The sequence below is a fragment of the Danio aesculapii genome, chromosome 7, assembly GCF_903798145.1.
Source record: "Danio aesculapii chromosome 7, fDanAes4.1, whole genome shotgun sequence".
In the NCBI taxonomy this organism is placed as follows: domain Eukaryota; kingdom Metazoa; phylum Chordata; class Actinopteri; order Cypriniformes; family Danionidae; genus Danio; species Danio aesculapii.
In genome coordinates this window covers 2799184-2825355 of record NC_079441.1, presented here as the reverse complement: position 1 = coordinate 2825355, position 26172 = coordinate 2799184, and the positions used below count along the sequence as shown (strand labels likewise).

At 39.1% G+C, this 26172-nt stretch overlaps 3 protein-coding genes across 4 annotated transcripts; all 3 read left to right on the top strand.

Moving 5' to 3' along the window:
* Positions 1–694: 694 nt before the first annotated feature.
* On the top strand, positions 695–6044 carry zgc:195077 (uncharacterized protein LOC100170780 homolog). Its single transcript, XM_056462632.1, has 2 exons — positions 695–757; positions 4200–6044. The coding sequence occupies exons 1-2, from the start codon at positions 747–749 to the stop codon at positions 5653–5655; spliced, it is 1467 nt and encodes a 488-aa protein (XP_056318607.1). The 5' UTR covers positions 695–746; the 3' UTR covers positions 5656–6044.
* Positions 6045–13195: 7151 nt separating this feature from the next.
* On the top strand, positions 13196–19824 carry LOC130232655 (macrophage mannose receptor 1-like). Its single transcript, XM_056462631.1, has 4 exons — positions 13196–13232; positions 13325–13678; positions 18962–19309; positions 19466–19824. The coding sequence occupies exons 1-4, from the start codon at positions 13196–13198 to the stop codon at positions 19822–19824; spliced, it is 1098 nt and encodes a 365-aa protein (XP_056318606.1).
* A 4607-nt stretch (positions 19825–24431) lies between these two features.
* LOC130232654 (lymphocyte antigen 75-like) lies at positions 24432–26056 on the top strand. Of its 2 annotated transcripts, XM_056462629.1 has the most exons (4): positions 24432–24468; positions 24559–24912; positions 25188–25538; positions 25695–26056. In XM_056462629.1, exons 1-4 carry the CDS (start codon positions 24432–24434, stop codon positions 26054–26056), a joined length of 1104 nt encoding a protein of 367 aa, XP_056318604.1. The 2 variants fall into 2 exon arrangements, with proteins under 2 accessions (XP_056318604.1, XP_056318605.1); XM_056462630.1 differs by lacking the exon at positions 25188–25538.
* The last annotated feature ends 116 nt before the right edge of the window (positions 26057–26172 follow it).

Sequence of the window (26172 nt, the reverse complement as noted above, 5' to 3'; positions counted from 1 at the left end):
CAAATAGAAAAAACACAACACACGAGGTAATTTGATTTTAAAAAATAACGATATTATTACGCTCGAGCTTAAATAAACATTACTACGCAAAAACAACATTTGTACGCATATTAATGCAGCTGTTCTGTGTCAGTTAAATCAGTTGACTGTTGAAATTCAAAATTTAAACCCAACTGGTTGGGTTATAAAATAAATAACCAAATAAAGGTTGAAAAATAACCCAACAAAGCATCAAATATTCAACCCAACTGGTTGAGTTATTATTAAATAACCTAATAAAGGTTGGGTTGGGTTGAAGAAATAACTCAACGTTTTTTAGTGTGTAGTAATGCTGCAGTACTGTCCTCCCATACATGTTTCACTTCATGTCTTCAATAAATCCTGACAGGTTTTTTTGACAAATGTCTGAGCTGGGAGGGACTTCAACCAGTTAGGCTTGTTAAATCAGCCTTATTTTCCAGGGATTTTGATTTTCAACCAGACTCTTGACAGAGCAAAGCTGGTGTGTAAGAATATGCATTTATATTTAGTAGGAAAACTTCCTTTATCAGCGTTTATTTCTACAGCACTTTATGCAATACAGATTGTGTTAAAGAAGCAACAGGAGAAGAGAAAACTAAATTATGGAATATATAATTAAATATAGTAAGATTTTTCAAAATATGGTGCCAATATTAAGGTAATGCATTGTTTTGCAGACTGGAGAGAGACCGTGAAGTTCTTCTGCTGAGATCATTCAAGCTATCATGAGTTCCAGGTGAGTTGGCACTTTTATACTTTCTACTGAATTATGTTGGGCGGCACGGTAGCTCAGTAGTTAGCACTATCACTTCACAGCAAGATGGTTCGAGTAGGGTTGCCACCCGTCCCTTAAAATACGGAATCGTCCTGTATTTGAGAATGAAATTGCGCTTCCCGTTTTGCATCAGTACGGGATGGGTTCTGTCCCGTATTTGTTATCATTTTTTTAAAGTAGCTTTTCATGCAAATCAACCCAGACGCATTTTATGAGTTAGAAATTGTTATCAAGCCAACTGCACGATTTGTCGGAGAGCATTCTGTGTGGCTCATGCGGGTCTGTCGTGCGACAACATGCCTCCGGAGAGCAGCATTCCCGCAGAGACAGAGCTCACAAAAATCAAAGCACAGTCAGACAGTTCTTCGTACCCCAAGTCTCTCCTTGAGCAGACATGCTAATGACTGACCCAGTCTGCGAAAATCTAGCTGGAGTCATTTTTTTTTTTTCTTTTTTTTTGTAATTTACTGTTTTTTGCATGACATAAAGAACAGACTGATAACCATGTCAACAACTGAAATCACAGGGAAATGAATGGCTGTAAAAATTCTGTAAATACAAAGTAAGTGGATCCCATTCCAATGAAATATTATGAATTGTTTGTTAAGGTTAAGTCAGGCACATAAGCATTAATGTATTACATGAAACTAGGGCTGTCAAATGACTAAAAAAAAGAACGTAATTAATCACACTTCTTTTGCAATTAATCATGATTAAATCCCAAAACGCCGTATTTATTACAGAAATAAAAACACAGGCATGTAAGTGCCATTTGAATTTCAAAACAATCAATGCCAATAACAAACCAAAACGATTTCCACTATGTAAGCAGCGATTTTTAATTACCTTAAAGGATCATGTGAGTCCCAAAATGCGGAGGTGTTTCTTTCCATTCGACATGCGGTATCGAATTTCCTTAAAACATCCTGAATGAAAATATGCTGAATGAGAGTGAACTGCTGAACTGCAGTTAAAGTCTAAAGTGTCATGATTACCAGCGATCTAACCACCAGAGGTCGCTGGTAAACACTCACATTCACATGGACTACATCTTATGAACTACAAATTCAGTCATGCCACACACACACCTGCTCCAAGTCTCCACTGATTGGACTCCCACAGCTGATGCTGCTTCTGGACTAATCACACACACTACTTTAGCAGCTCACACACTCACTTCCTGGCCGAGTCTTGTTTACCTGTAAAGTGACAATTCAACGTGTTTTCCTTAGTCTTGTTTCTCCGTGTTTTGACCCTTGCCAAGTTTGTCTGTTTGTCCATGTTCACTGCCTGCCTTCCGACCTCTCGCCTGTTATAGTGACTACGATTCTGGATTTGCCTTTATTCATCTGTTTGCACATGTGTTGACCCTTGCTTGCCTGACTACCGAATAAACCTGCACTTGGATCCTAACGTTGTCTCTGTCATCCACGTGTTACATAAAGATTAAAAATTAAACACTCGAAATTGTATGAAACTCTGGAGGAAATGCTGGATAGCCTGGTGATGCCACATTAATTGTTTTATACTGAAACTTTCCTTCTAAAAGTGCGTCCTTGGTCTTATCCAAATTTCTTTGCACGTTAAACACACGCAGTGCCTGAGCAAGCTGAACTGGCGCTCTAGGCAAACGGCAATCACGCCGCCCTCAACCCTAAAGTGACCGGTTCGCGGATGAAAGGACCGTGAGGGAGGAGGTAGCGGATGAAAGTGAAGACTGGGGGTCCGCTTACTATTCTGCAGCGCAAGGCTGCCGCCTAGGTTGCCTCTATGCACACGCAGTCCCAGAACACACGTCGGCCACAACAGGAAAAAAAAAAAAAAAAACTGCAACTGTGTTATTGTAACACGTGGAGTGACAGAGACAACGTTAGGATCCAAGTGCAGGTTTATTCGGTAGTCAGGCAAGCAAGGGTCAACACAGGTGCAAACAGATGAATAAAGGCAAATCCAGAATCGTAGTCACTATAACAGGCGAGAGGTCGGAGGGCAGGCAGTGAACAGGGACAAACAGACAAACTTGGCAAAGGTCAAAACACGGAGAAACAAGACTAAGGAAACCGCGTTGAATTGTCACTTTACAGGTAAACAAGACTCGGCAATGTAAATGACTGCGTGTGCTGCTTAAGTAGTGTGGAAATCAGTCCAGAAGCAGCATCAGCTGTGGGAGTCCAATCAGTGGAGACTTGGAGTAGGTAAGTGTGTGTGGCATGACTGAATTTGTAGTTCATAAGATGTAGTCCATTTGAAAGTGAGTGCTTACCAGCGACCTCTGGTGGTTAGAGATTGCTGGTAATTGTGACAGTTATTTGCATTTTTTTTTAACGCTTTAAATATTTCTATTTTAACGCTATAAATATTATATTTATTTAATAATAGTTAAATTAATAACAGGTATTTAACTTAATTTGTTAAGAAATCTTTAGGGTGTCAGGATTAATGATGACAATTATTTAATTATTATAAGTCTGTAAGACTTATTTGAGTTATTATTTAGGTTATTCACTAAAATATATCATTTAAATCTTTCATGGAGCTGAATGCAGTAAACTGTCTGTATATAAAAGGTTGAAAATAAACCTGTGCAAACAATCTAGCCTTAATAAACTAATTATTTAATAAAATATGATCCTGCAGTAAAGTATTTGTAGACTTTTAATAAGCATCATATATACAAGGGTATGACACGTTAATTGTTTGTTTTGAAATTTGTGAATCGGAATTTGTCCAATAATAAACCCCGAACACACATGGTTGTTGTCATGCGGTGAATCCAGCCAATCGTGTAATATCCGTGTCGTCATTGTAGCTCCAGCAGTCACTCTTCAGATGCTGCACCGGCTGAATCAGTCGTCTGATCTTGGAGCATTGTCATGGTACTTTGATGCCACGTGTGACAGGATGCACCGCTTTAAACAGATTCCGATCGATCTGAGAGACTAGTAGGATTGGTAGACTAGTGTTGTCCAAGTGAGAGAGAAAATAAAGGGGTTTTGTTGATGTTGTTTTCAGAGAAACTCTCTGAGATCCTGAGAGAGACTAATGATGTCCTGTTAGAGCATAGGTCTCAAACTCAATTCCTAAAGAGTTGTCTTGAATACCTTGATTAGTTGGATTAGGTGTGATTAGGGTTGGAGCAAAACTGTGCAAACCTGCAGCCCTCCAGGAATTGAGTTTGACACCTATTTATTAGAGAATAGTGATGTGCTTTGAGAAAATAGTGATGTCCTGTCAGAGACTAGTGATGTGGGGTTGTCATGTGGTAGACTAGTGATGTCCAAGTGAGAGAGCAAATAAAGGGTTTTTGTTGAAGTGTCTTTGTTATTATCCAGAACACTGTTAATCTATCATGTTCTCCTGTTATACATTAACATATTGTTTTGTTAATATGTTTATCATGCAGATCAACTCTGATTCATCAAGGTCCTCCAAAACGATACCGTCTACATACAGAGAGGAAAATACTTGATGATAATGGGAAAGTCAGAAAATGGACTTATGGTACAAAAGACGCCAGTAAACAAAACAAAATCCTTCTGCTGGTGGGAGAGACTGGTGCTGGAAAGACGACCCTCATCAACTCTTTAGTGAACTACATACTGGGAGTGAAGTTTGAAGATGAAACATGGAATGAAATCACAGAAGAAGAAGGTGGAGATCAAACAGAATCCCAAACCTCTGAAATCACCATGTATGAGGTCTTTCCTGTGAAGAGCTCCATTTCTCTCACCATCATTGATACTCCAGGTTACGGAGACACTAGAGGACTGGAGAAAGATCTGGAAGTTGCTGAAAATTTAGCTTCTTTGTTTCAGAGCAATGATGGAGTTCGAGAAGTCGATGCTGTGTGTTTTGTGATTCAAGCAACTAATAATCGTCTCTCAGACAGACAACACTACATTATCAGCTCAGTTCTGTCTCTGTTTGGGAAAGACATTGTGAACAACATTGTGTTTTTAATCACACACTCTGATGGTCTTCCTCCTAAAAATGTTCTTGGTGCCATTAATAAAGCTAAAATCCCCTGCAGACGAGACAGAAAGGGCCAACCTGTGTATTTCTTGTTTAACAATCGTCAGGCTGAAGCTCGACATAATGAGAAACGCTACATTCATTCTCAAAGAGACGCCTGGGATAACAGTTTGGAAGGGACAAAGCATTTGCTTCAGTCTCTGGATGAAATAAAAAGATGTAGTTTAGAGTTGACTTCAGATGTCCTGAAAGAGCGGATTCAGCTAGAAGCTTCCATCAGCAACTTACGACTGAGAGTCCAAGAGAAAGAGTCGAAGAAATCTGAAAAACTTCAGATTCAGGAGGCAATGAGAAAAAACAAGGATAAGATTGAAAGACATACAAACTTTAGCATTAGAGTCAAAAAGACTGTCAAAGAAAAGGTTCCCATAGTAAGTGCATCATGGAAGAACAGGAAAGCAACGACCTGCAACGTCTGTGAGGAAAACTGCCATGAGTTTGACTGCTGGTGGGTTTCTGGTCCCAAGAATTGTGAAGTCATGAAAAGCGACTACTGCACTGTGTGCACAGGGAAGTGCCACTACAGCAAACACGTCAAAGAGAACAAGAAATATGTTATTAGCACTTCAGACATTGTGATGGAGTTTGATGATTTAAAAAAGGATTATGAAAATCCTCAAAATAAGAGGTTATCAGTTACAGTGGAGGATATTGACCAAGATCTGAAGGTGATTGAAGATCAAAAGTACATGATTGTGTTCAATGCTTGCAAGACCATCAAGCATCTGTCTCAGGTGGCTCTAAAACCAGACTCCACCTTCACTCTCCAGCATCTGGACTTCTTCATCCCCAGAGTGAGGGAGGCTGGGAAAGAAGACTGGGCTTGAGAACTGGAGGAGATGAGGAGACAAGCAGTAGCTGAAGAATCCAATAAAGGTTTTCTTAATTACTTGAAAGCTGGACTCAGAAAACTCTGGTGAGAAATGAACAAACGCACAGAAGATGAAATGAATCAATGAAGATCACTGTTTAACATGGGAAAATGGTGCAGGGGCTGATTTATATAAATGGAATTACAAAATTTCTTCTATTCAGATTATCAATCAGTTTAAGTGTTCATTAAAAGGCAAGCCACTTCAGTCTCATCTGTTAGCTTATGACCTTTCATAATAAACCACTGTCTACAACACTGCAGGTTACTAGATAGTTGCATATTGATGTGTATTCTCTAGTGTTTATCCTGGTTAAATGTATCCGATTCTGCATTCTGTTAGTGTTGTATTTTAAATGTGTAAAAAAAATTAATTATTAATGTCAACAATAAAACCAGAATCTTCTCGTTCCCTCTTCTTTTTTTTTATTATTTTATACATTCATTTTTTGCATGTTATATCTTTGTTTTTAAGCCAGCAGTGGCTAAAGTGTGGCATGGATATAACTCATGAAGCTTCTTGGTTGATCTTAAATACAAATGAAAAGGCCAAAATAATTAGGATCTAAACTTTAAACTGAAATAAAAAACAGACTGGTAGTAATGAAGAGAAGTTAGCATGGGGAATTACATTACCTTTTCTTACGTAGTACAATTTGAGATCTACGAAGGAGTATTTACTATATGTGTCACACACTCTGCTCGTTCCTGCATTCCCAATCACTGCTCTTACTCACCATCCACCACACACATAAACCCTCACCTGATTACTAATCACCCGCACCTGCAATCACCAATGCACTATATATGCTCACCTCTCTCACTCACTCATCAGCTGGAATCAAAGATGGATGGTTCTCCTCGTCTCCTCTCCCGTATTCTCCTGTGCTCTTCCATGGATGCTTTCCTCCTCCTGTGGATGCACCTGTTTAAGGGAAGTGACTATTCTTATGTTGGTGTTTACCAATGAACAGAACTTACCAGTAGAACTGTTTGTGTCAGCCTTTCCTAGTGCCTCTGAAAAAAATTAGTGTTATTTATTAGAATTTATTATATTTGTTTTTCATTTCCGAATTTAATCTCACTCCAATTTTAAGTGACCGTCAAATTTAGACTGTATTTCTAATTGTAAGAACAGATCAAATGTATTATTTATGAATCAATTTAGAGTTTTGATTTATATCTGATCCCATACTCTTCAGTTATAAGTTCATTAGGGACCAAACTTTGCTCAGAGTTTCACACCCAGGGTTTGGTGTCTTCTCACAGACATTGTCTCAACACTGAAGTTAGTCAGAGGGTGCAGGGTTAACTTATACTTAAATATTCTGGTTGCCTACTGCTCACTAATACTAAAAGAGTAGTTAATTTAGTCATTTCCATACAACTTGCTAATATCAGTGATTAGATGATTTTAGATGTCTTCATGCTGCCGTGCCAAAACGGCTCCATACAGTCAAATGCATCTCTAACAAAATCTAACTATGTTGCATCCAACCCAGGCTCATTCTGAGAACGTAGTCCCGTGGACGTTTCTGGAGACCGCGAAATACGTCCCGGGAGGTACGTATTTTTGCAGTTTTTGTTTTTGCGAGTCCGCGAGAGGCTGCTGTGCGCGCTTTTTCCTGCGCCGTTCTCGCGTAAACCCGCTAGAGGCCGCTGTCGAACGACCTTCCGCCTGGATGACAGAATGATTGACCGTGCGACCGGCCAATCGGCTGACCCACCCTCCTCCGTCCCTAAACCCAACCAACGACGATTCACAAAAGCCGTCCAGAAAAAGAAAAGCCCTCGTCTGATTTTTACCACGTTTTCGGATTTTGACCACATTCTCACCCTGTGACGAACTTGTTCGCGTAATTTTTTGGATTTTGTTTTTGTTTTCTTACCTGATTTCTGGAACCGCTCTTCCCCGGACTTGAACCCGGTCGTCGTCGTGGTCAGCCCCTCTCTGCGCCTCGAGTCCGCCAGAGTACACGAAGAGCTAAGCGGACAAACTGGTTGCAGCGGGAAAGCCCTCCACACGGCCCCGCAGCGTTCGCTTAAAAAAATGAAATGCAGCCGTACGTACCCCCGGCTACGTATTTCGCGTTCTCCAGAAACGTCCCCGGGACTATGTTCTCAGAATGAGCCTGGGTTAGTCGCATCATAATGGAAGCACAGACTCCACTAAATCTACTGGATATAAAAGATTTCAGGGGAATTTAGAATAAATCAACACTTGACATTTTATTTTCTAGATGACAGTGTATCATGCCAATTACAGAATCAAAGAATAAAAATCCAATTCAGAGATGTGCAACATCAATACTCAACGATAAATCCAAGAGTTATACATGTATAAAGTAAATAAGTCTGTTCAAACACTGCAAGGAGTTATCCTGGCTACAAGACTCCAATGACCCATGTCCCACCTTTTTCTTATGTACTCAACTCAGAACAAACAGCCATAAATTCAAGACAATAAAAGCGTCAGTGAGACCCTTGCCTGGTAATGAGTTTGAGGTGTTAACCATCTCTATAAGGGGAGCATCTGGCAAAGATTTTATCAAAGCCAAAAGCCAAATCAACATATACAAGTGAAATATTACAGTGAATTTAAGACCATTTTACCAATCACACAGAGACATTTAAAACGATACCAAACATAAGTATAGAACTACAAGATACACCATATTGGAAGCTTGGACATTTTATGTGAAATGTGAATGATGTACACTGGTGGAGAAAGGTCAGGAAGGAGGGCTTGGGGTAAAAGGAAAGGAGTGTACTTTCTCAAAATCCCCCCCTGGTATTGTCAAAGACATACAGTCAGTATGGCAGGCTCAAGATGATTTGAACAGCTGGTTTCCTGATCTTTTTCTCAGATCAAAAAGTTTATTGTTTTAGCACCTGGCATTTCTTGTGGTCTCAGGGTTTGATATTATGGAGAGACTTAGCCATCCTTACAGCTACCAATGGTAATGGCTCTGTCACCGTGAGTGGCTCTCCATCTGCGGTGGGCTCTGGTATGCGCTTCCAGCTGTTGAGTGATGGCTTGCTAGTTTCTGGGTCTAGAGTGGCAATGATGAGGTCTTCCTCTGGACAGACAGTGAATTCGGGGATTTGTGGCAAAATATCCCCGAGGACCATCTTCGGACGATGGAACTCTACAAGCAATGTTAAGGCTGGCATAGTAGAACCCACAGAGCATGTCATCTGGATAGCTGATGTAGTAAGCGATAGCCAAAAACAGTTTGGGATGGGCCTCGAGACTCAGTCCCTCTTTCTTCAACAGGAGAAGAAATTCAGGGAGGGTGGTTGTGTTCATAGAAACAGGAAGGAAAAATAAACACTGAGGAGCAGACACGTTAAAAATAGACAGGAAAACATGAATAAACTTTTTTAGTATTTCTGTCACGTTCCCCACAAACGCACAGGAAACAGATATTATCAAAATGTCCACTTATTTATTTACATAATCTACAGGTGAACAGGAACAACCAATGTAAATAAACAGAACAGACTGACAATTAGAATGATGTTTAAAACCGGACAAGACATAACCAAAACTAAGGAGTATAAATACAAAAGACATGATTACGGTAACTGATCCCTGCTGAAAAAAAAACAGCTTAAACCAGCCTGGTTTTAAAGGGGTTTTGGCCATTTCCAGGCTGGTTTCCAGCCATTTCCAGCCTGGTCTTAGCAGGTCAGGCTGGAAAATGACCAGCTAAAACCACCTTGATCAGCCTGGTTTAAGCTGGACATAGCTGGTTTTGGCTGGGCTCCCAACCTGGTTAGGCTGGTCAAGCTGGTTTTATCTGGTCATCTTCCAGCCTGAACAGCTAAGACCAGGCTGGAAATGGCTGGAAACCAGCCTGGAAATGGCCAAAACCCCTCTAAAACCAAGCTGGTCAACCAGCTAAAACCAGCCTAGGATGGTTTAAGCTGTTTTTTCCAGCAGGGAGAACAAACAGAGGCATGAACAGATGACACTAACGAATACTAAACAAAGGCAGGAAAACAGAACAAGAATCACATGATCTAACACAAGCACATGGAACAGAATCATGACAGTAGTCTTTTTTTAATCAAAGCCATAATCAGCTCTGAGCTTTTTGACTTCAGCTTCGAGATTCTCTTCCTCAGTTCTGAGCTTATAAGCAATAGGATAATCTAATTAAACTAATAATTAATTATTTCTGTCCTGAAGTAAACTCTTATCTAGAGGTCTGATGGTCATTTAAGGTTAGGAGTAAAACCACACACACTTCTGTGAAAACATAGTCATCATTCAGTGTCAACACAAATGCACACGCCCACAGAAACATGACTATCAAATACTGTACACAATATAAGGCATATACTGAAAACAAAACAACAGGCTGTAAACAAATAAGCAAGCAGGATATTTGCTTTGCATGATATTATACAACACCACGTTCAATCATCTATTGTAAACTGTCATAGAATAATTTTTTTATGTTTACCCTTAATCTTTTAACTATCAGAAATAAACATAAACAAGCTGTTGCTGAGGCGATACCTTATAAAAAGATACATATTTGTAAATTACAGTACAAAAGTTACTTTTTTTTTGCTGTTTCGGTAGTAATAGGTCTTTTCATACACGACATTGTTAACCCTGGGTCATCCTAAACGATACCCTGGGTTATCTGTAATCAGGTTTTACACTGTTCATCCTATACAGAGAGTTAACGAATAATCTCGGGTATGTGAAAGTTTAAGTTATTTGAGACACCATCTTAAAAATGCTGTGGTCATGTGTGTAGCACGTAAGTGTATTATTCATGCATGTGCATGAACAAGTGTTTACAAAGATAATAACCGTAAAAGTAAGGCCCCATCCCAATTCTATTTTTGTACTGCTAGCCCCTCCCCATGGCCCTTACAACAGAAATGGGACAGCACTACAGCACCTGCACACATCATCATATGTCATTGCGATCTCTTGCTTTATATGAGATCAGACGATACTGACTGCTGTAGTTATTCCAGTTATTTTTTGGTATGTATGTTCAAGAACTCACCGAAGGCATATATCATGTTATCTTAATGATCTAATGTAGCAATCAGATCGTAACTGTACTGTGCATTTACACAGTGGCCAAATTCATCTGTGTAAACACACCAACACAACATTAACATTATAGCAGACACTGTGAAAAGCTCATTCCTAGCCACTAGACTTTTCTGACAGGGTATTCCAGTGTCATCGAGTGTTGTGGAACTGCTGTACAGGAGTTATTATTGTGGATCATAGATAGCCAAACGGCTTTTATTTTAGCGTTTTTAAAACATTTTTTTACTAAAGCATGATAGTAAAACGAATGCGGTTATGAATGTATTAAAAATGAGCTTGTTTGTTGTAAAACTTTGTAATAATGACAAAAAATCCTAATTTGTGAATCTCCTTTCGGGTGCAGTGATCCTGCGGTTGTGGCTGGTGTATTCTGGGAAATTTTCTTACCCCTTGGTTTAGAATGTGGCCCTGAAAAATCTGTTTTAAGGGGTCTCTACCCCTTCCCCTTAGCCCTACGGCTTCAAGTTAATAGAATTGGGACAGCCCTACCCCTTCACAGGAATGCACAAAACGAGGGGTAAGGGCTAGGGGTAGAATTGGGATTGTGCCTAAATGAGCCCTCTGCAGCTTGTCGGTTATATTAAATGTTACCGCACAGGTCTTCAGCTAGTGTAGAAAGACAAACTGGTCTGAATAAGTTCACATGTGTTGTATAGGCCATTTTGGTACTCTCCCCTTCCCAGAACATATAAAAGCAGAACAGTTTCAGGCCTGGTGGAGCACAGTTTGTGGTGTAGGCCTTATGTCGCACCTTCCGGTTTTGTTACTTCCACTTTCTTCACTACGTCTAGTGCAGTGGCTGTCTGACCAAATTGATGATTTATTTACGTGGTGTGGTTGAATCCATGCAGTTACTCCCTTGCTGTAGCGGTTGTAATTATGTTTGCTGCATCTGACTGTGTTTGCTTTGGCTGTTAATAAGATTATTTATCACAGCTCTTTTGAAGAAATGGCTGACATCCTAAAGTAAATAGTGTTGACCACATTTCATTATGCTGCTGTTTTAAGCCGGGGTCCTGGCTAGACGGTTGACCAGTCGTGTGCAGTGGTGGATCCCTACTTTCTGAGCGCTGTGTGTTGATGTGTGGCTTGACTGGGTGCAGTGTGTGTGTGTTGAGATTTTTCTTGCACTTGGTTGTACAGATGTGTGATCATGTGAGCTGTAAGCTCAGTCGGTGACTTATTTTGAGAATCCACATCTTTGCTCCATTGTTACACAGACAAACATGTGTCCCTTTTAGCGTAGCTCCCTAGCAACATTGTTACCCGTCTCACTACACTGGCAAAGGCAAGTAAAAAAAGACAAAGGTACAAATAAATAAAGGAAGACATTATGACATCTTGCCATCTCTTGATCTCTCCTATTTACACAATCTCCATCTTTAAAACCACAAATGTAAACGAATAAGAATGTTAACCCACAAATGTTAACACTACAAATGCTCTAAAGCCTGGTTTCGTAACCCCGGACAAATAAACGTTCTGCTGTGAAACGTGACTGTACCTACGATTACAAGCGGTGTTTAAAATGACAATAACCTGGAGTTACACGCAGTGTGAAAAGCGGTAAATGTACTTTGAAGGTATCAATATGGCGCTTTACATACAAATGCCCACCAATATACATTACCTTTTGAAAAGGTACCACCTCAGTGACAACTTGTGAACCTTTAATTTCTGAGAGTGTATTAGAGAAAAGCTGAATAAAATCTTACACATTCCAGAAAAATAGACTGGTAAGTTATTAGATGAATAATGCAATAAACAATAGCAATATTGCCAATAATACTACAAACCAGATGGTTTATGCCAGTGGAGTCAGTCTCTGTAGACCTGTAGAGTTCAGCTTCAACCTAAATCTAAACTCCTGATCCAGTTCTTCAGGTACTGTGTGTGTTGAAGTTTGGAAATGAACACTGTAAGATAAAGTGAAAACAGCACAGTAGAATGTGTTTCTGCTGATGGAACTCAAATAGATGAATGACACCTGAAAGACTTGAAAAATGATAATAAAATACAATGCAAATTGTATGTTGGACATTTCCTCTGTAGCCATTATGAAAATACTTTATGAAACATACAGACTCTTGACCACATTCAAATGAACATAATCCTACAGAAGTACAGAAAATATGTGAATGAGAAAGAAAGATGAAAAAGGCCTTTGTTTAGAGTAATAAACGTGAGAAGTGCAGATATCGAATAATCACACAGACTGAAGCTGCAGAAAACATCAGACTGAGGACAGAAACACACCACCAAGTAAGAGCAACTGACATCTGCATTATACACACTAACACACTTCTGACAACTGTTGATGCTCTTATTGATTGTGTATTCTGGATTAATGCTTCTCTTTTACTGAAATGTTTTACTCCTGAATAGATATGTTTTTTCTTCCTCCTCAGAAATGGCTCAGACTCTATATTTCCCTCTTCTCCTCATTGGTGAGTGTGTTTGTAGTTTTTTATATGGTTTATAATTTCATTAGGTTTGACTCTAAAAGCATTAAAAGCATTAAAAGCTGTCTCTTCTACAGCTCTCTGCTCCGTATCTGAATGTGTTCAGCGTCAGTATTACTTCATAAATGAGGAGAAGAACTGGACTGATGCTCATAGATACTGCAGAGAGAAATACACAGATCTGGCCACCATTGACAACATGAATGACATGATCCAGCTGATGAAGTGTGTGAATGTGAATGATAAACGCGCCTGGATTGGTCTTCAGAAGACGAGTGTTTATAAATGGCATTGGTCTTCAGGTGATCCTGTGCTCTTTCTGAACTGGGCATCTGGACAACCAGCCGGAGGTAATAATTGTACTGTTATGAGAAATGGACAGTGGTTTGTTGCACCATGTAGTGACACCTGGACTTTCATCTGCTACAACGGTGAGTACAAACCCTTATGAAATATATATATATATATATATATATATATATATATATATATATATATATATATATATATATATATATAATATATATATATGTGTGTGTGTGATCATGCTAGAAAATGTGATATATTATCCAAAATTGTATTATTGTTATTGTTTCAAAGCTAGGCGGGAGTTTATGTTACAAAACAATACGTTTTTAAGTTACTTGTTTAAGCGTCTAAGACAATTAGTTGAATATGTTTAAGTCTATATATTGTTTTTGTAATAATAATAATAATTAATAAGCCGTAATAATTATGCACATGTTGCATGTGTTATTGGTAGGGCCAGACGGAATCTGCTGACGTTTTTTGCTGTTTCTGCTGAGAATTTTGGTAAAAATCTGTGGATTTCTGCAGAATTATTTTGGGAGTATCAAAACTAAACCTAATATATGGAATAAAAAGTAATACCTTTGTAAATTTAATTTAATGTTTAAAATGCAATTCCAATTAGATTCACTTTATTTGTTAAACAAAGCAAGTCTCTCATATAATATCTCTACTAAAAGACAGGAAATATTACTGTATAAACTTTATTGTACATAAATCAGATCAACATTTTCATATTAATCAATAATATTACAGTAATTAAATTAAAAACTGAATAAATATAGATTTACACACATTTACTCGAGTAAATAAACAGAATTAATGATGGGCTGGGAATCTACGGAAAATCTGCGGAATTCTGCATGCGCAGAGTCCGTGTGGGCCTAGTTATTGGTTAACAAGCCACATATCTGAAAACATTAGATATGTTATGAAAACGTATGGCATTAAATGTTACTTAATTAAAGAGTAAAATCACACTCAGTATTATATGCAGTGAAATGCTTTCACAACCACTTGTGACCTTAAAATAATAACAACAATAACAAAAAATATAACTATACACACTAAATTATGGAGAAATAGGAGTTATGCAATAGAAAATAAAAGCAAAAAGTAGAGGTGTCAAGCAATTAATTACATGATATAGTGATTAATTAACCGAATTAATCACAAATAATTGCACATTAAATAAAATTCATGCCTATTTCTATAGCGCTTTTACAATTAGATTGAGTCAAAGCAGCTTAACACAGACGTTCTAGTAAATTGAAACTGTAGCTGTGTTTCATCCAAAAATGCGAATGAACTTTAAGCGCAAAACTGGAATATGGCATAAAAGACGTACAAATAAAGCAGCGTTTTCATCCGACGAGTCAAAGAGAACAAAATCGTCACTTCCTGATTAACTGGTGCCAAATATCAACAGTGAAAATGGAATTCGCTGTGATAGGAGAGGCTGTCTGAATCTCTTCCTCATGTTATAAATGACTTGCGCCTCAGAAGGTGATTCTGACACGCAGTGAACATACGGTGGCATTTGAAGGCGTGAGATGTGGAGCACAGACGCTCTTGATTCCGGAGGTCTTTAATAATATAATAACACTAATACTGAAATGGTTAAGGTGTTTAAGATTGACCAAAACAACAGTTCAGATGGTTTACAGTGTGCTCAGCCTGCTGGTTTGTCCATTCACAAACATTTTATCCTCACATTATCTCTTAAAGCAAAATCACATCACCTTTTTTAATGCGCACACTGGAATTTGTGCGGTAAAAGTGTTTCCATCGTAGTTGATGCGCATCTTTTCTTAGCGAATAAAAAGTTTATCCTACTCAGTTATGCGCATATGTTTTTTTATGCACATTTTCAAAATGTATGCGTATCATGGCGTTTACATCAACCAGTTTTTTTATGCGCATATCCAAAATGAGCATTCAAATTGGTGGATGGAAACATAGCTTGTGTCAGTCCAGTTTTCAGAGTTGAAGTTCTGTTTAGTGTGGTTTAATTTTCACTGCTGAAAGTCCAAACACTGAAGAGCAAATCCATCGATGCGCAGCTCCACAAGTCCCAACCAAGCAAACCAGTGGCGACAGTGGCGAGGAACAAACTTTACAAACTGACTACATTTACATTTAGCAGACGCTTTTATCCAAATCGACTTGCAAATGAGGACAAGGAAGTAATTTACACAACTATAAGAGCAGCAGTGAACAAGTGCTATAAACAAGTTTCAGGTGTGTAAAGTCTAAGAAGCAAAGCATTAGTAATGTAAGTTTTTTTTTTGAGAGAGAGAGTACAGTTAGTGGTAAAGCCAGAGAGGCAGTTACAGATTAGGAAGGAAAGTGGAGACTAAACAGTTGAGTTTTTAGTCGTTTCTTGAAGACAGCAAGTGACTCGGCTGTTCTGATGTAGTTAGGGAGTTTATTCCACCAACTGGGCAGATTGAATGCGAAAGTTCGGGAAAGGGATTTCTTCCCTCATAGGGATGGAACCACGAGGCGACGTTCATTTACAGAACGCAAGTTTCTGGAGGGCACATACATCTGCAGAAGTGAGAGCAGATAAGAAGGAGCAAAGCCAGAGGTCGCTTTGTAAGCAAACATCAGAGCTTTGAATTTGATGCGAGCAGCAACTGGCAGCCAGTGCAAACGGGTGAGTAGCGGAGTGACATGAGCTCTTTTGGGTTCATCAAAGACCACTCGTGCTGCTGCGTTCTGAAGCAGCTGAAGAGGTTTAATAGAGTTAGCTGGAAGCCAGGCTAGTAGAGAGTTGCAATAATCCAGTTTGGAGAGAACAAGAGCTTGAACAATGAGTTGAGCTGCATGTTCAGATAGGAAGGGTCGGACCTTTCTGATGTTATAGAGTGCGAATCTGCAAGATCGAGCAGTTCTAGAATGTGGTCAGAGAAGTTTAGTTGGTCATCAATTGTTACTCCAAGGCTTTTTACCATTTTGGATGCAGTAATGGTTGCCCCATACATCTGGATTGAAAAGTTATGGTGTAGAATCAGGTTGGCAGCATTTCCGTTTTCGCTGAAGATGATGATCTTTCATCCAGTGTGAAATATCTGACAGTGAAGGAAAAAGATCTTGAGAGAAACCAGGCTCAGTTGGGCACGACCATTTCTCTTCTGACCAAACTTCCTGTGCAGAGCTGCAGTGTAGGTGTCAGACATTACAAGTTGCATTTTTTTACCATTTATTATTGAATATAAGACTAACTTAATTAATGTTAATTTTTAGAATAATTTTTAGGATAAGGCCTGGTTCAGAATTATAAATACCTTGGCATCGTTTCTTCACAGGTCTTGGATCACACCAATAGCGCTGCATAATCTCTAGAGACCTCTGGATGTATATCCCCAGGAGGAAATAGAGAATAAAGAAAATAATTAGCAGAGCTGCTGTTCATAGTGTATTTAAACATGAGATGCAAAAATGAAGTGCTATAAATTTAAATACTATTTACATAAACAAACATGTAAAGCAGATGAGTATTTCTAACAAAATGTCTGGTGCGTTAAGACAGGAGGAGTTTGTCCTACAGGTGGTTTGTAAAGCACACTCATGCATCATACTGTTATGAAATGCATTGTGAGTATGCTTTACTAAACAGATAGGTCTTTAATCTTTAATGAACTGAGAGTGTGTGCCTGAGCCTCAGACATTATCAGGAAAGTTATTCCAGAGTTTAGGAGCTATAAATGAGAAGGCTCGACCTCCTTTAGTAGACTTTGCTATTCTAGGTACTACCAGAAGCCCTGAGTTTTGAGATCTTAAAGAGCGAGTTGGATTGTAGCAAGACAGAAGATTGGTTAGATAAACAGGAGCTAGATTATTTAAAGCTTTATATGTAATAAGCAATATTTTAAATTCAATACGAAACTTAACAGGCAGCCAGTGTAAGGAGGATAAAATTGGGGTGATGTGATCACATTTTCTAGACCTGGTAAGAACTCTGGCAGCTGCATTTTGTACTAGCTGAATTGTATTAATAGAGGATGCTGGGCAACCAGCAAACAGAGCATTACAGTAATCCAGCCTAGAAGTCATAAAAGCATCTGAGATGGATAGCATACTTCGTAACTTTTCGATATTTCTCAGATGAAAGAAGGTGGTTTTTGTGACATGAGAGATATGATTTTCAAAAGTTAAGTTGCTGTCTAATATACACCCAGATCTTTGATAGTAGAGCTAATGCTAACTTTGTATGCCTCTAATTGAGGGGTGGGACGTTGGTGTGACTGCAGAGCTTGCTAAAACATGCTTTGAGTTCAGATGATGGGCTATTTTTAACTGAACAGCTTTGAAGATCAATGGCTTCACTAGCATCTTCACTTTTGGCAAACCATGCAGTTTTTTATCTTTATTTGTCTATATTCATTATTAGGATGGGTTTTCTTTGGGACTGGATCAATGATGGACTCTTAAAAGCATATGCGAATTACTGACTGTGATAAGGAGAGGTTGAATATTTCTGTGAACACAGGTGCTAGCCGGTCTGTACAGGCTCTGAGGACATGACTGGAGATGCCGTCTGGTGCTTCTGTTTTACTGGTGTTCACTCTCCTGAAGGCTCTCCTCCTGTCATGGTCAGAGATGGTGAACCCATATTTGTTCTGGCACTTAGGGGTACCTTTAGCATTAGCAATGCTAGAAACATTGCCTGCAGCCTCTAAGTGAGCATAAAAGGTGTTCAGCTCATCTGCTAGAGACACATCTGTGCTCATCATACCATATGTTGGTGCTTTATAGTCTGTTATTGTTTTTAGTCCCTACCTCAGGCTCCTGGAGTCACTTTGTTGAAACGGTGACTCTAGTTTTTGCCCGTATTTTTGCTTCACCTCTTCCACTGCTTTCAGGACATTGGATAACATGACTTTGTATGGGATCAAAGTAACTCCCTTATTGTAGGTGGCGGTACAGGATCTCAGAGTGTCATGAGCATGTTTTATCCACCCACAGCTTCTGGTTGGGAAATGTTCTGACAGTAGTTTTCTCTTCAGTATCATCTGTTTGTTCCCCTATAAATCCCACAACCATTTCTGTAAATTTTCTGATGGCATGAGTACTGCGTCGGAACATGTTTCAGTCTGCGTCTTCAAGTGCGTCCTTGTAAGGTGGTAACCTATTCTACAAATGCAGTAGCATATTTTATAACATGCAGTATTAAAATAGTGTATTACTGAATATAAACCACATACTTCTATACATGTAAATATATTGTCAGATTTTCTAATTATAGATTCTAAAAAGCTTAATATATAACAGATATTCTGTATATATTTCTGTGAGATGCTTTGTTGTGGCAGATCTGAGTAAAATTAATATATCAACTCACTCCATTGGTAACAAAAGCATTTCTTATGATGCTCCTGTTCATTTTTCATCCATTAAAGCGAGCAGAGGACTGGTGTTTGTCAGTAAGACGATGAACTGGATAGATGCTCAGAGTTACTGTAGACAGAATCACATTGATCTGGTCAGTGTGAGGAACCAGAATGAGAGTCAACAGCTGGAGAAGTTCATTAATGACAGAAACTCATCTGGATCTGCAGTCTGGATCGGTCTGTTCAGAGACACATGGCAGTGGTCAGATCAGAGCAACTCCTCATTCAGATACTGGGATACCAATCAACCTGACAATCAAGGAGGTAATGAAAACTGTGTAGGAATAAATCGGCATGCTCAGGGACAATGGCATGACATCTCCTGCACCAGCTCATTGTCTTTTGTGTGTCATGAAGGTGAGCAGATCCTCCAAACACACTCAATCCATCATCAGCTCCAGATCTCTCAAAGTTAACTCTACATGTCTGACATGTCAAATTCCTCCACAGTGTTTGTTCTGCATGTTGTTTTTGATCAGTCTCTCTCTAGTTTCTGCTTTGTTTTGTGTCCAGATAAACTGATTGTGATCCAGCAGAATCTGTCGTGGTCTGAAGCTCTGAGATACTGCAGACAGAATCATGTGGATCTGGTCTCGGTTCAGTCAGTGGAGATGCAGCGTCGTGTGATGAACGTGGTTAAACTGGCGTCTACTGAGGCTGTGTGGTTGGGTTTACACAACTTTTGCAGCGTGAACATGTGGCTCTGGGTAAGTGGAGATGTTGTGTGCTATCAGAACTGGGCTCCAGGGAACGGCAGCACACCGGAAAACTGCAGACTGGAGAACAGAAAAGGAGCAGTTCAGTCTGGAGGAGATCAGACCTGGATCAGCCTTCCTGAATCTCACAGACTCAACTTCATCTGCACTAACTAGCAGAGGGAAAAATGTGTTTGTGTGTTTAGTTACATTCACTGTTTTAAACTTCTTTATGTTTGATTTGCTCTTTTTAAGGTTCTGAGTGAATCTGCTATATGTGCTTTAAAAATAGCCAAATTTCTGTATCTATCAATCATAATATAATGTGCTGTTAAAACACCAACATTTAAGATGAAGGTTTAAGGTTCTTCTGTTTAAGGTGTAAGATTCTTTAGATGTGATGTGTGTGTGTTTTCAGAAACTGTTTTCTAGATCTGCTGGTGTTTGGTCTCTTTATGTGTTGCTCTGATCATATAAATGACTGGCTGAATGTGATTCTGTGAGCAGCAGATCTTCAGTAAATCATGATTTGTGTCTGAGCTGAATGAAATCTGCTTTATTCAGGAAGGCAGAAGAGAAGTTTGGGTATAAAATGAGACTGATCTTAAATCCTGACGTAAACAGAACATCAGATGAAATAAACTGATCTACAGTCAGTATTTTTGTCTCCTGTTTATTTGCTAATGTCTCTCCAGCATCACAGTAATCAGAAAGTTTAATGTAGTGCATATATTAAAATGTTTAAATGTTGATTTGTTTGGCTCAGATTTAGTATTGAAATTTCAGCTTCCTGGAATGAATGTTTCTGCAGGGATGATGGTTTTCACTGTAGCGCCTCCTGCTGGTGTTTGAGAGTTTGACAACAAGAAGGATTCTGTTCTCATTGTTTCCCGAAGTCTAGTGTAGTGTTATATCTTCAAATGGGGTTCAACAAAAGTATTTTTTTCATGCAGAGTAAAGTGGCCGGTAAGTATATAGGTATACACATATACATACTCGCCAGTTACTTGAATAGGTACGCCATACTAAAACTCAGTTGGACCCCTTTTGCCTTCAAGCCTTTATGGCAGAGATTCAACAAGGTACAGGAAATATTCCTCAGAGATTTTGCTCCATATTGACATGATAGCATCACACAGCTGCTACAGATTTGTCGTCTGCCCATGCATGATGCGAATCTCCCGTTCCACCACATTCCGAAGGTGCTCTATTTGATTGAGCTCTAGTGACTGTGGAGGCCATTTGAGTACAGTCTAAGATGTTTCAGGCTTTATGACATGGCATGTTTTCCTGCTGAAAGTAGCCATTAGAAGATGGTCATAAAGGGATTAAGTCGAAGCTCAGGGTAACACTCTGCGGGAGTCAGCATGGGTGGGCCGGGGGACTTGCAGGAGGGGGAGTAGTCGAAGCTTGAGGAATGGTCCTGCAGGAGCTAGAGCTGGGTAGTGACAGCACTCTCTAGTACTGTCACTAGAGTGACATTGTAGTGACACTAGAATGATAGTGGAGTGACAGGGGGGGTGGGCAGGAGTGACAAGGGGGGCTTGGAAAGGGGAAAAGTCCTGCTGGAGTTAAGGCTTATTTATACTTCAGCGTCGAGTGATCAGCATGACCTATGTCGCCTGTCTTGTGCGTAGTCATGCATTTATAATTCTAAATGCTGTTTGTGTTGCTCTGCAATAACGCTTCTAAAACGCTATCTGGCAGTAGGTTTTTATGTTCCCCCATGTTGAGTTTCTTTGCGGGTATTTTGTTTTTTCTAAACGCTACAATTAGCTCAAACTCGCTTATTCAGAGACGGGAACCGGCGGACGAGCGACAACTTTTTGATGTCAGCCGCAGCAAGGGCTATGTGACCACGTGAAGGCTGCGCCGGAGCATGCGCTTGACACAGAAGTATGAATCAGCCTTTAGATGAGTGATATGGGTAAAAAGCTGAGTAGTACTTAGTGCTGGAAGGAAGGAAGGAAGGAAGAAAGAAAGAGAAGAAAAAGTGGCTGTGTCATGCCCTCGACCTCGTTGAATGGCCACTGGTGAGGGTCTTCTGGGCTTCTTTGAGGCACTGGCTGAGACGTATGTAGGTCTTGAAGGCGTCAAATGAACAGCTTCGCAGGGTCTGTATTTGCTGTTGTGAGAGACCTTTTTGCGCTTTTGTGGTGGCTGCTCCGATTCTAATGGAGTGACTGGAGAATGAATCTGGAGGGAAGCCTGAAAGGCGAATTACTTTTTTGAGGTGTTTTTGAAACCATAATCACGTTACTGGGCGATTGTTGTCATCCACAAATAGGGGGGAAAGGGGACTGGGATTTTGGGACTTCCTGAAATGTATAAAGGCTAAGCGTGTTTGAAAGAGGTGTGTGGGGGAGGGAAAATCAAATATGTAAATGAAATGTCAATGATTGATCTGTTTTGCTTTGTTTAATGAGGAAAGTAGTTTTCTAATCAATAAAGGTTAGATTTGAGACCATGGGGTGGATGCTTGGGTTGCAATTAGAGGTTATAGTGATTTTCTGATCATCTAAGGAAACCAAAAAATGAAAGGGTGAACATAGCGTTGAAAGTACTGTCTGTATGGGTAACAGATAACCATTGTGGAGAGTGGAAATGCATTTGAAGAGGATATTGAGTGTGATGGACAGCCTGGAGTCAGTGTTGAAATCTCCTACAATTAGTATTTTATCAGTTTTAACTAGTAAGTCGGAACTAACATCAGAAAACTCTTTTAGAAAACTGATCTAAGGTTTATAAATGGTTATTAAATAGAGAGATAACATGTTTTTTGTTTTTTTAAATATCCAGAAGCGTCTTTAAAGAAGTCTTTAAAAAAGATGTCATGTGCATGTGTAACTGATGCCAGCTCTTTAGCCTCCTTGTTAGAGCAACCAATTCTCATTCAAACAAGGACTCGTGGGTTAAACATGCAAAGTACGTGTTTAGGGGAATATTGTGGTACTTTCCATTAGATTATTTTGCACTTTAAAGCAGTGACTTTAGTTTTACATTTCTATTAACATCTGACTTTGGAGAAAAAAAGCAAATCAACCTCAGATGAGCCAAACCTACCGATCACAACATTTCCACATGCAGACCAATGGTATTTTCTGCTCATTTGTTACTGTTGTTTAGAAGTAAGATAAAAAGAGGCTCATCTGAGAAATAGAAACCGAAATGTATAGGTCACACTAAACCAAATATGCCCAAACTTGGCCCATGGTAAACTTTGATTTGCCCCGCCATCCCATCTTAGAGGGAGAATGATGGGGATGGTTTAGAGATTGTCATTTCAAATTTAATTTAACCATTTGTTTGTTTGTTGTATTGTTAGTCTACAAAAAGCTTAAATTAAATTTATCAATTCAAATGGTGCCATTTAATCAGATTTAATTTAATATGTACATACCGTCACAATACCGTCAAAATACGTAAGTAGATTTGATCTATAGAAGGGTTACTGGCATGTTCCCTTAACGCCTCGAGCGCAAGAGATTACTGCATTTATGACATCTTCTGGATATTACTTTTATTCTGTAATAAGATTCAGATTGTGATACGCGCAGCAACGTTTCATAGATTAATGAATCAGGTTGTGTAGGGGCTTTCGAGTTGTGCAGTTTATTTAGATGACATAGTTGTTACATGGGAACAGAATCTGGAGCGTGTTCGTGCTTTGTTCTCGCGGTTATTGGAGGTGAAACTCCCTGTAAATTTTGCAAATTGCGAGTTTGCCAAGGCTACGGCGTTCCTGTTTGTTTCAGTTCTTTTTTGTGATTTGCAGAGCCTGCATGGTTGCTGATTTGTGGGTGGGTCATCTCACCTGAAACTCCCATTATGTGGTGCGTATAAAGAGTCCAACATTTTACATGAGAAGAGAGCTCGATTAGCCGGACCTCCCTGCCTGGCATTTTGTTTATTTTGTTTATTGTATTTATTTTTAAATATTATGAAATTAATTTGAAAATTACCCATGCCAACTTTATGGTAAAACAGCCCATGACTATGATATGGCTATGATTGGTTTTTGGCCCTTCATACAAAGAAGTTTGAGCATCCCTTCACTTAACAGATGTTATAACATCTAAAACCCTGTTAGTACATCACAGTAGTTATTTATTTGGGACCAATGAAGCATACAGTACGTCATTAAAGTTCATATGTAAATAATATTTTGCTCAATGTCTATATTCGTGACTGATCCTGAATGACACTGATGTCATTGATGTCATGATGCAAATATGGGAAAAGAAGAGAACAGAAAATTAATATGGAGAATATGAACAGGGATTTTTGGTGTAATAAACAAATGTGATACAAAAGGTTATACAAACAATCCTACAAGTTATACAAATGATAAAACAGCAGATTTGTTCTGAAATTTAAAATGTAAACTATGTTTGAAATAAAAAAAATCATCGTTCATATTTAACATTGCAGACTTAATTTGCTGTCTTTATATATATATATATATATATATATATATATATATATATATATATATATATATATATATATATATATATATATATATATATATATAATTATTTCACGAATGTTCAATATGCAAAAAAAGGGAAAATTGTGTGACGTGCTGAATGATGGATGAGAGCAGATATAAAATAACCTCACAGTCTGAAGCTGCAGAAAGAAACATCAGACTGAGGACAGAAACACAACACCTCAGAGGTAAGAACTACTCACATCTACAGTCTTTAACCAATGTTATCTTGATGATTGTATATCATGTTGGAATCCTGATTTGAGTTTTTCAATGTGTTTCTTCCTCAGAAATGGCCCAAAGTCTATATTTCCCTCTTCTCCTCATGGGTGAGTGTGTGTAGTTTTATTTATGGTTTATAGTTTCATTAGGTTTGACTCTGTTCTGAAAAGCATTAAAGCAAAGTGTCTCTTTCACAGCTCTCTGCTCCATATCTGAATGTGTTCAGCGTCAGTATCACTTTATAAATGAGATGAAGAACTGGACTGAAGCTCAGAGATACTGCAGAGAGAAATACACAGATCTGGCCACTGTTCACAACATGAACGACATGATCCAGCTGAACAAGACTGTGAATGTGAATGATAGAGGTGTCTGGATTGGTCTGCAGGGTACGAATGATAGTAAATGGCATTGGTCTTCAGGTGATCCTGTGCTGTTTCTGGACTGGGCATCTGGACAACCTACCGGCAGTGATAATTGCACTGTTCTGAGTAATGGACAGTGGTTTGTTGGGGCATGTAATATCTCCTGGTTCTTCATCTGCTACAACAGTGAGTACACATATTGCTGAATATGTTTAAGTCTTTATATAGCTTTTCTAATGATTATAATATTAATAATAAAATACGTAGATACTGCATGTGTTATAAAAAGATTCTGTATAATAACACATTATATGATTCTGTAAATGTTTGTCAGAAGTTCTGTTGTGGCAGATCTCTGTAATATCGATAAAAATAACAACTCACTCTATTGATAATAAGCAGTTTTAATGATGCTCCTGTTAATCTAGTTATTAATTAATCAATTCATTCATTGACTTCAGTGAGTGGAGGACTGGTGTATGTCAATCAGTCAATGAACTGGACAGACGCTCAGAGTTACTGCAGACAGAATCACATTGATCTGGTCAGTGTGAGGAACCAGAATGAGAGTCAACAGCTGGAGAAGTTCATTAATGACAGAAACTCATCTGGATCTGCAGTCTGGATCGGTCTGTTCAGAGACCCATGGCAGTGGTCAGATCAGAGCAACTCCTCATTCAGATACTGGAAAACTAGCAAACCTAGCCTTCCAGATAATGAACACTGTGCAGCAACTGAAAAGTTCAATCAGGGACAATGGGGTGACTACTTGTGTAGTGGTAAATGGCAGCTTCCTTTTGTGTGTCATGAAGGTGAGCAGATCCTCCCAACACACTCAATCCATCATCAGCTCCAGATCTCTTAAAGTTGACTCTACATGTCTGACATGTCAAATTCCTCCACAGTGTTTGTTCTGCATGTTGTTTTTGATCAGTCTCTCTCTAGTTTCTGCTTTGTTTTGTGTCCAGATAAACTGATTGTGATCCAGCAGAATCTGTCGTGGTCTGAAGCTCTGAGATACTGCAGACAGAATCATGTGGATCTGGTCTCGGTTCAGTCAGTGGAGATGCAGTATGAGGTGATGAACGTGGTTAAACTGGCGTCTACTGAGGCGGTGTGGTTGGGTTTACACAACTACTGCAGCATGAACATGTGGCTCTGGCTGAGTGGAGACATGGTGTGCTATCAGAACTGGGCTCCAGGGAACGGCAGCACACCGGAAAACTGCAACCTGGAGAAGAGAAAAGGAGCAGTTCAGTCTGGAGGAGATCAGACCTGGATCAGCCTTCCTGAATCTCGCAGACTCAACTTCATCTGCACTAACTACTGAGAGAAGATGTGTCTGTGTTTACTTATATTCACTGTTTTCAACTTATATATGTTAGATTTGTTCTCGTATAGGTTCTGAGTGAATCTACTGTTTGTGCTTTAAAAGTAGTCAACAGT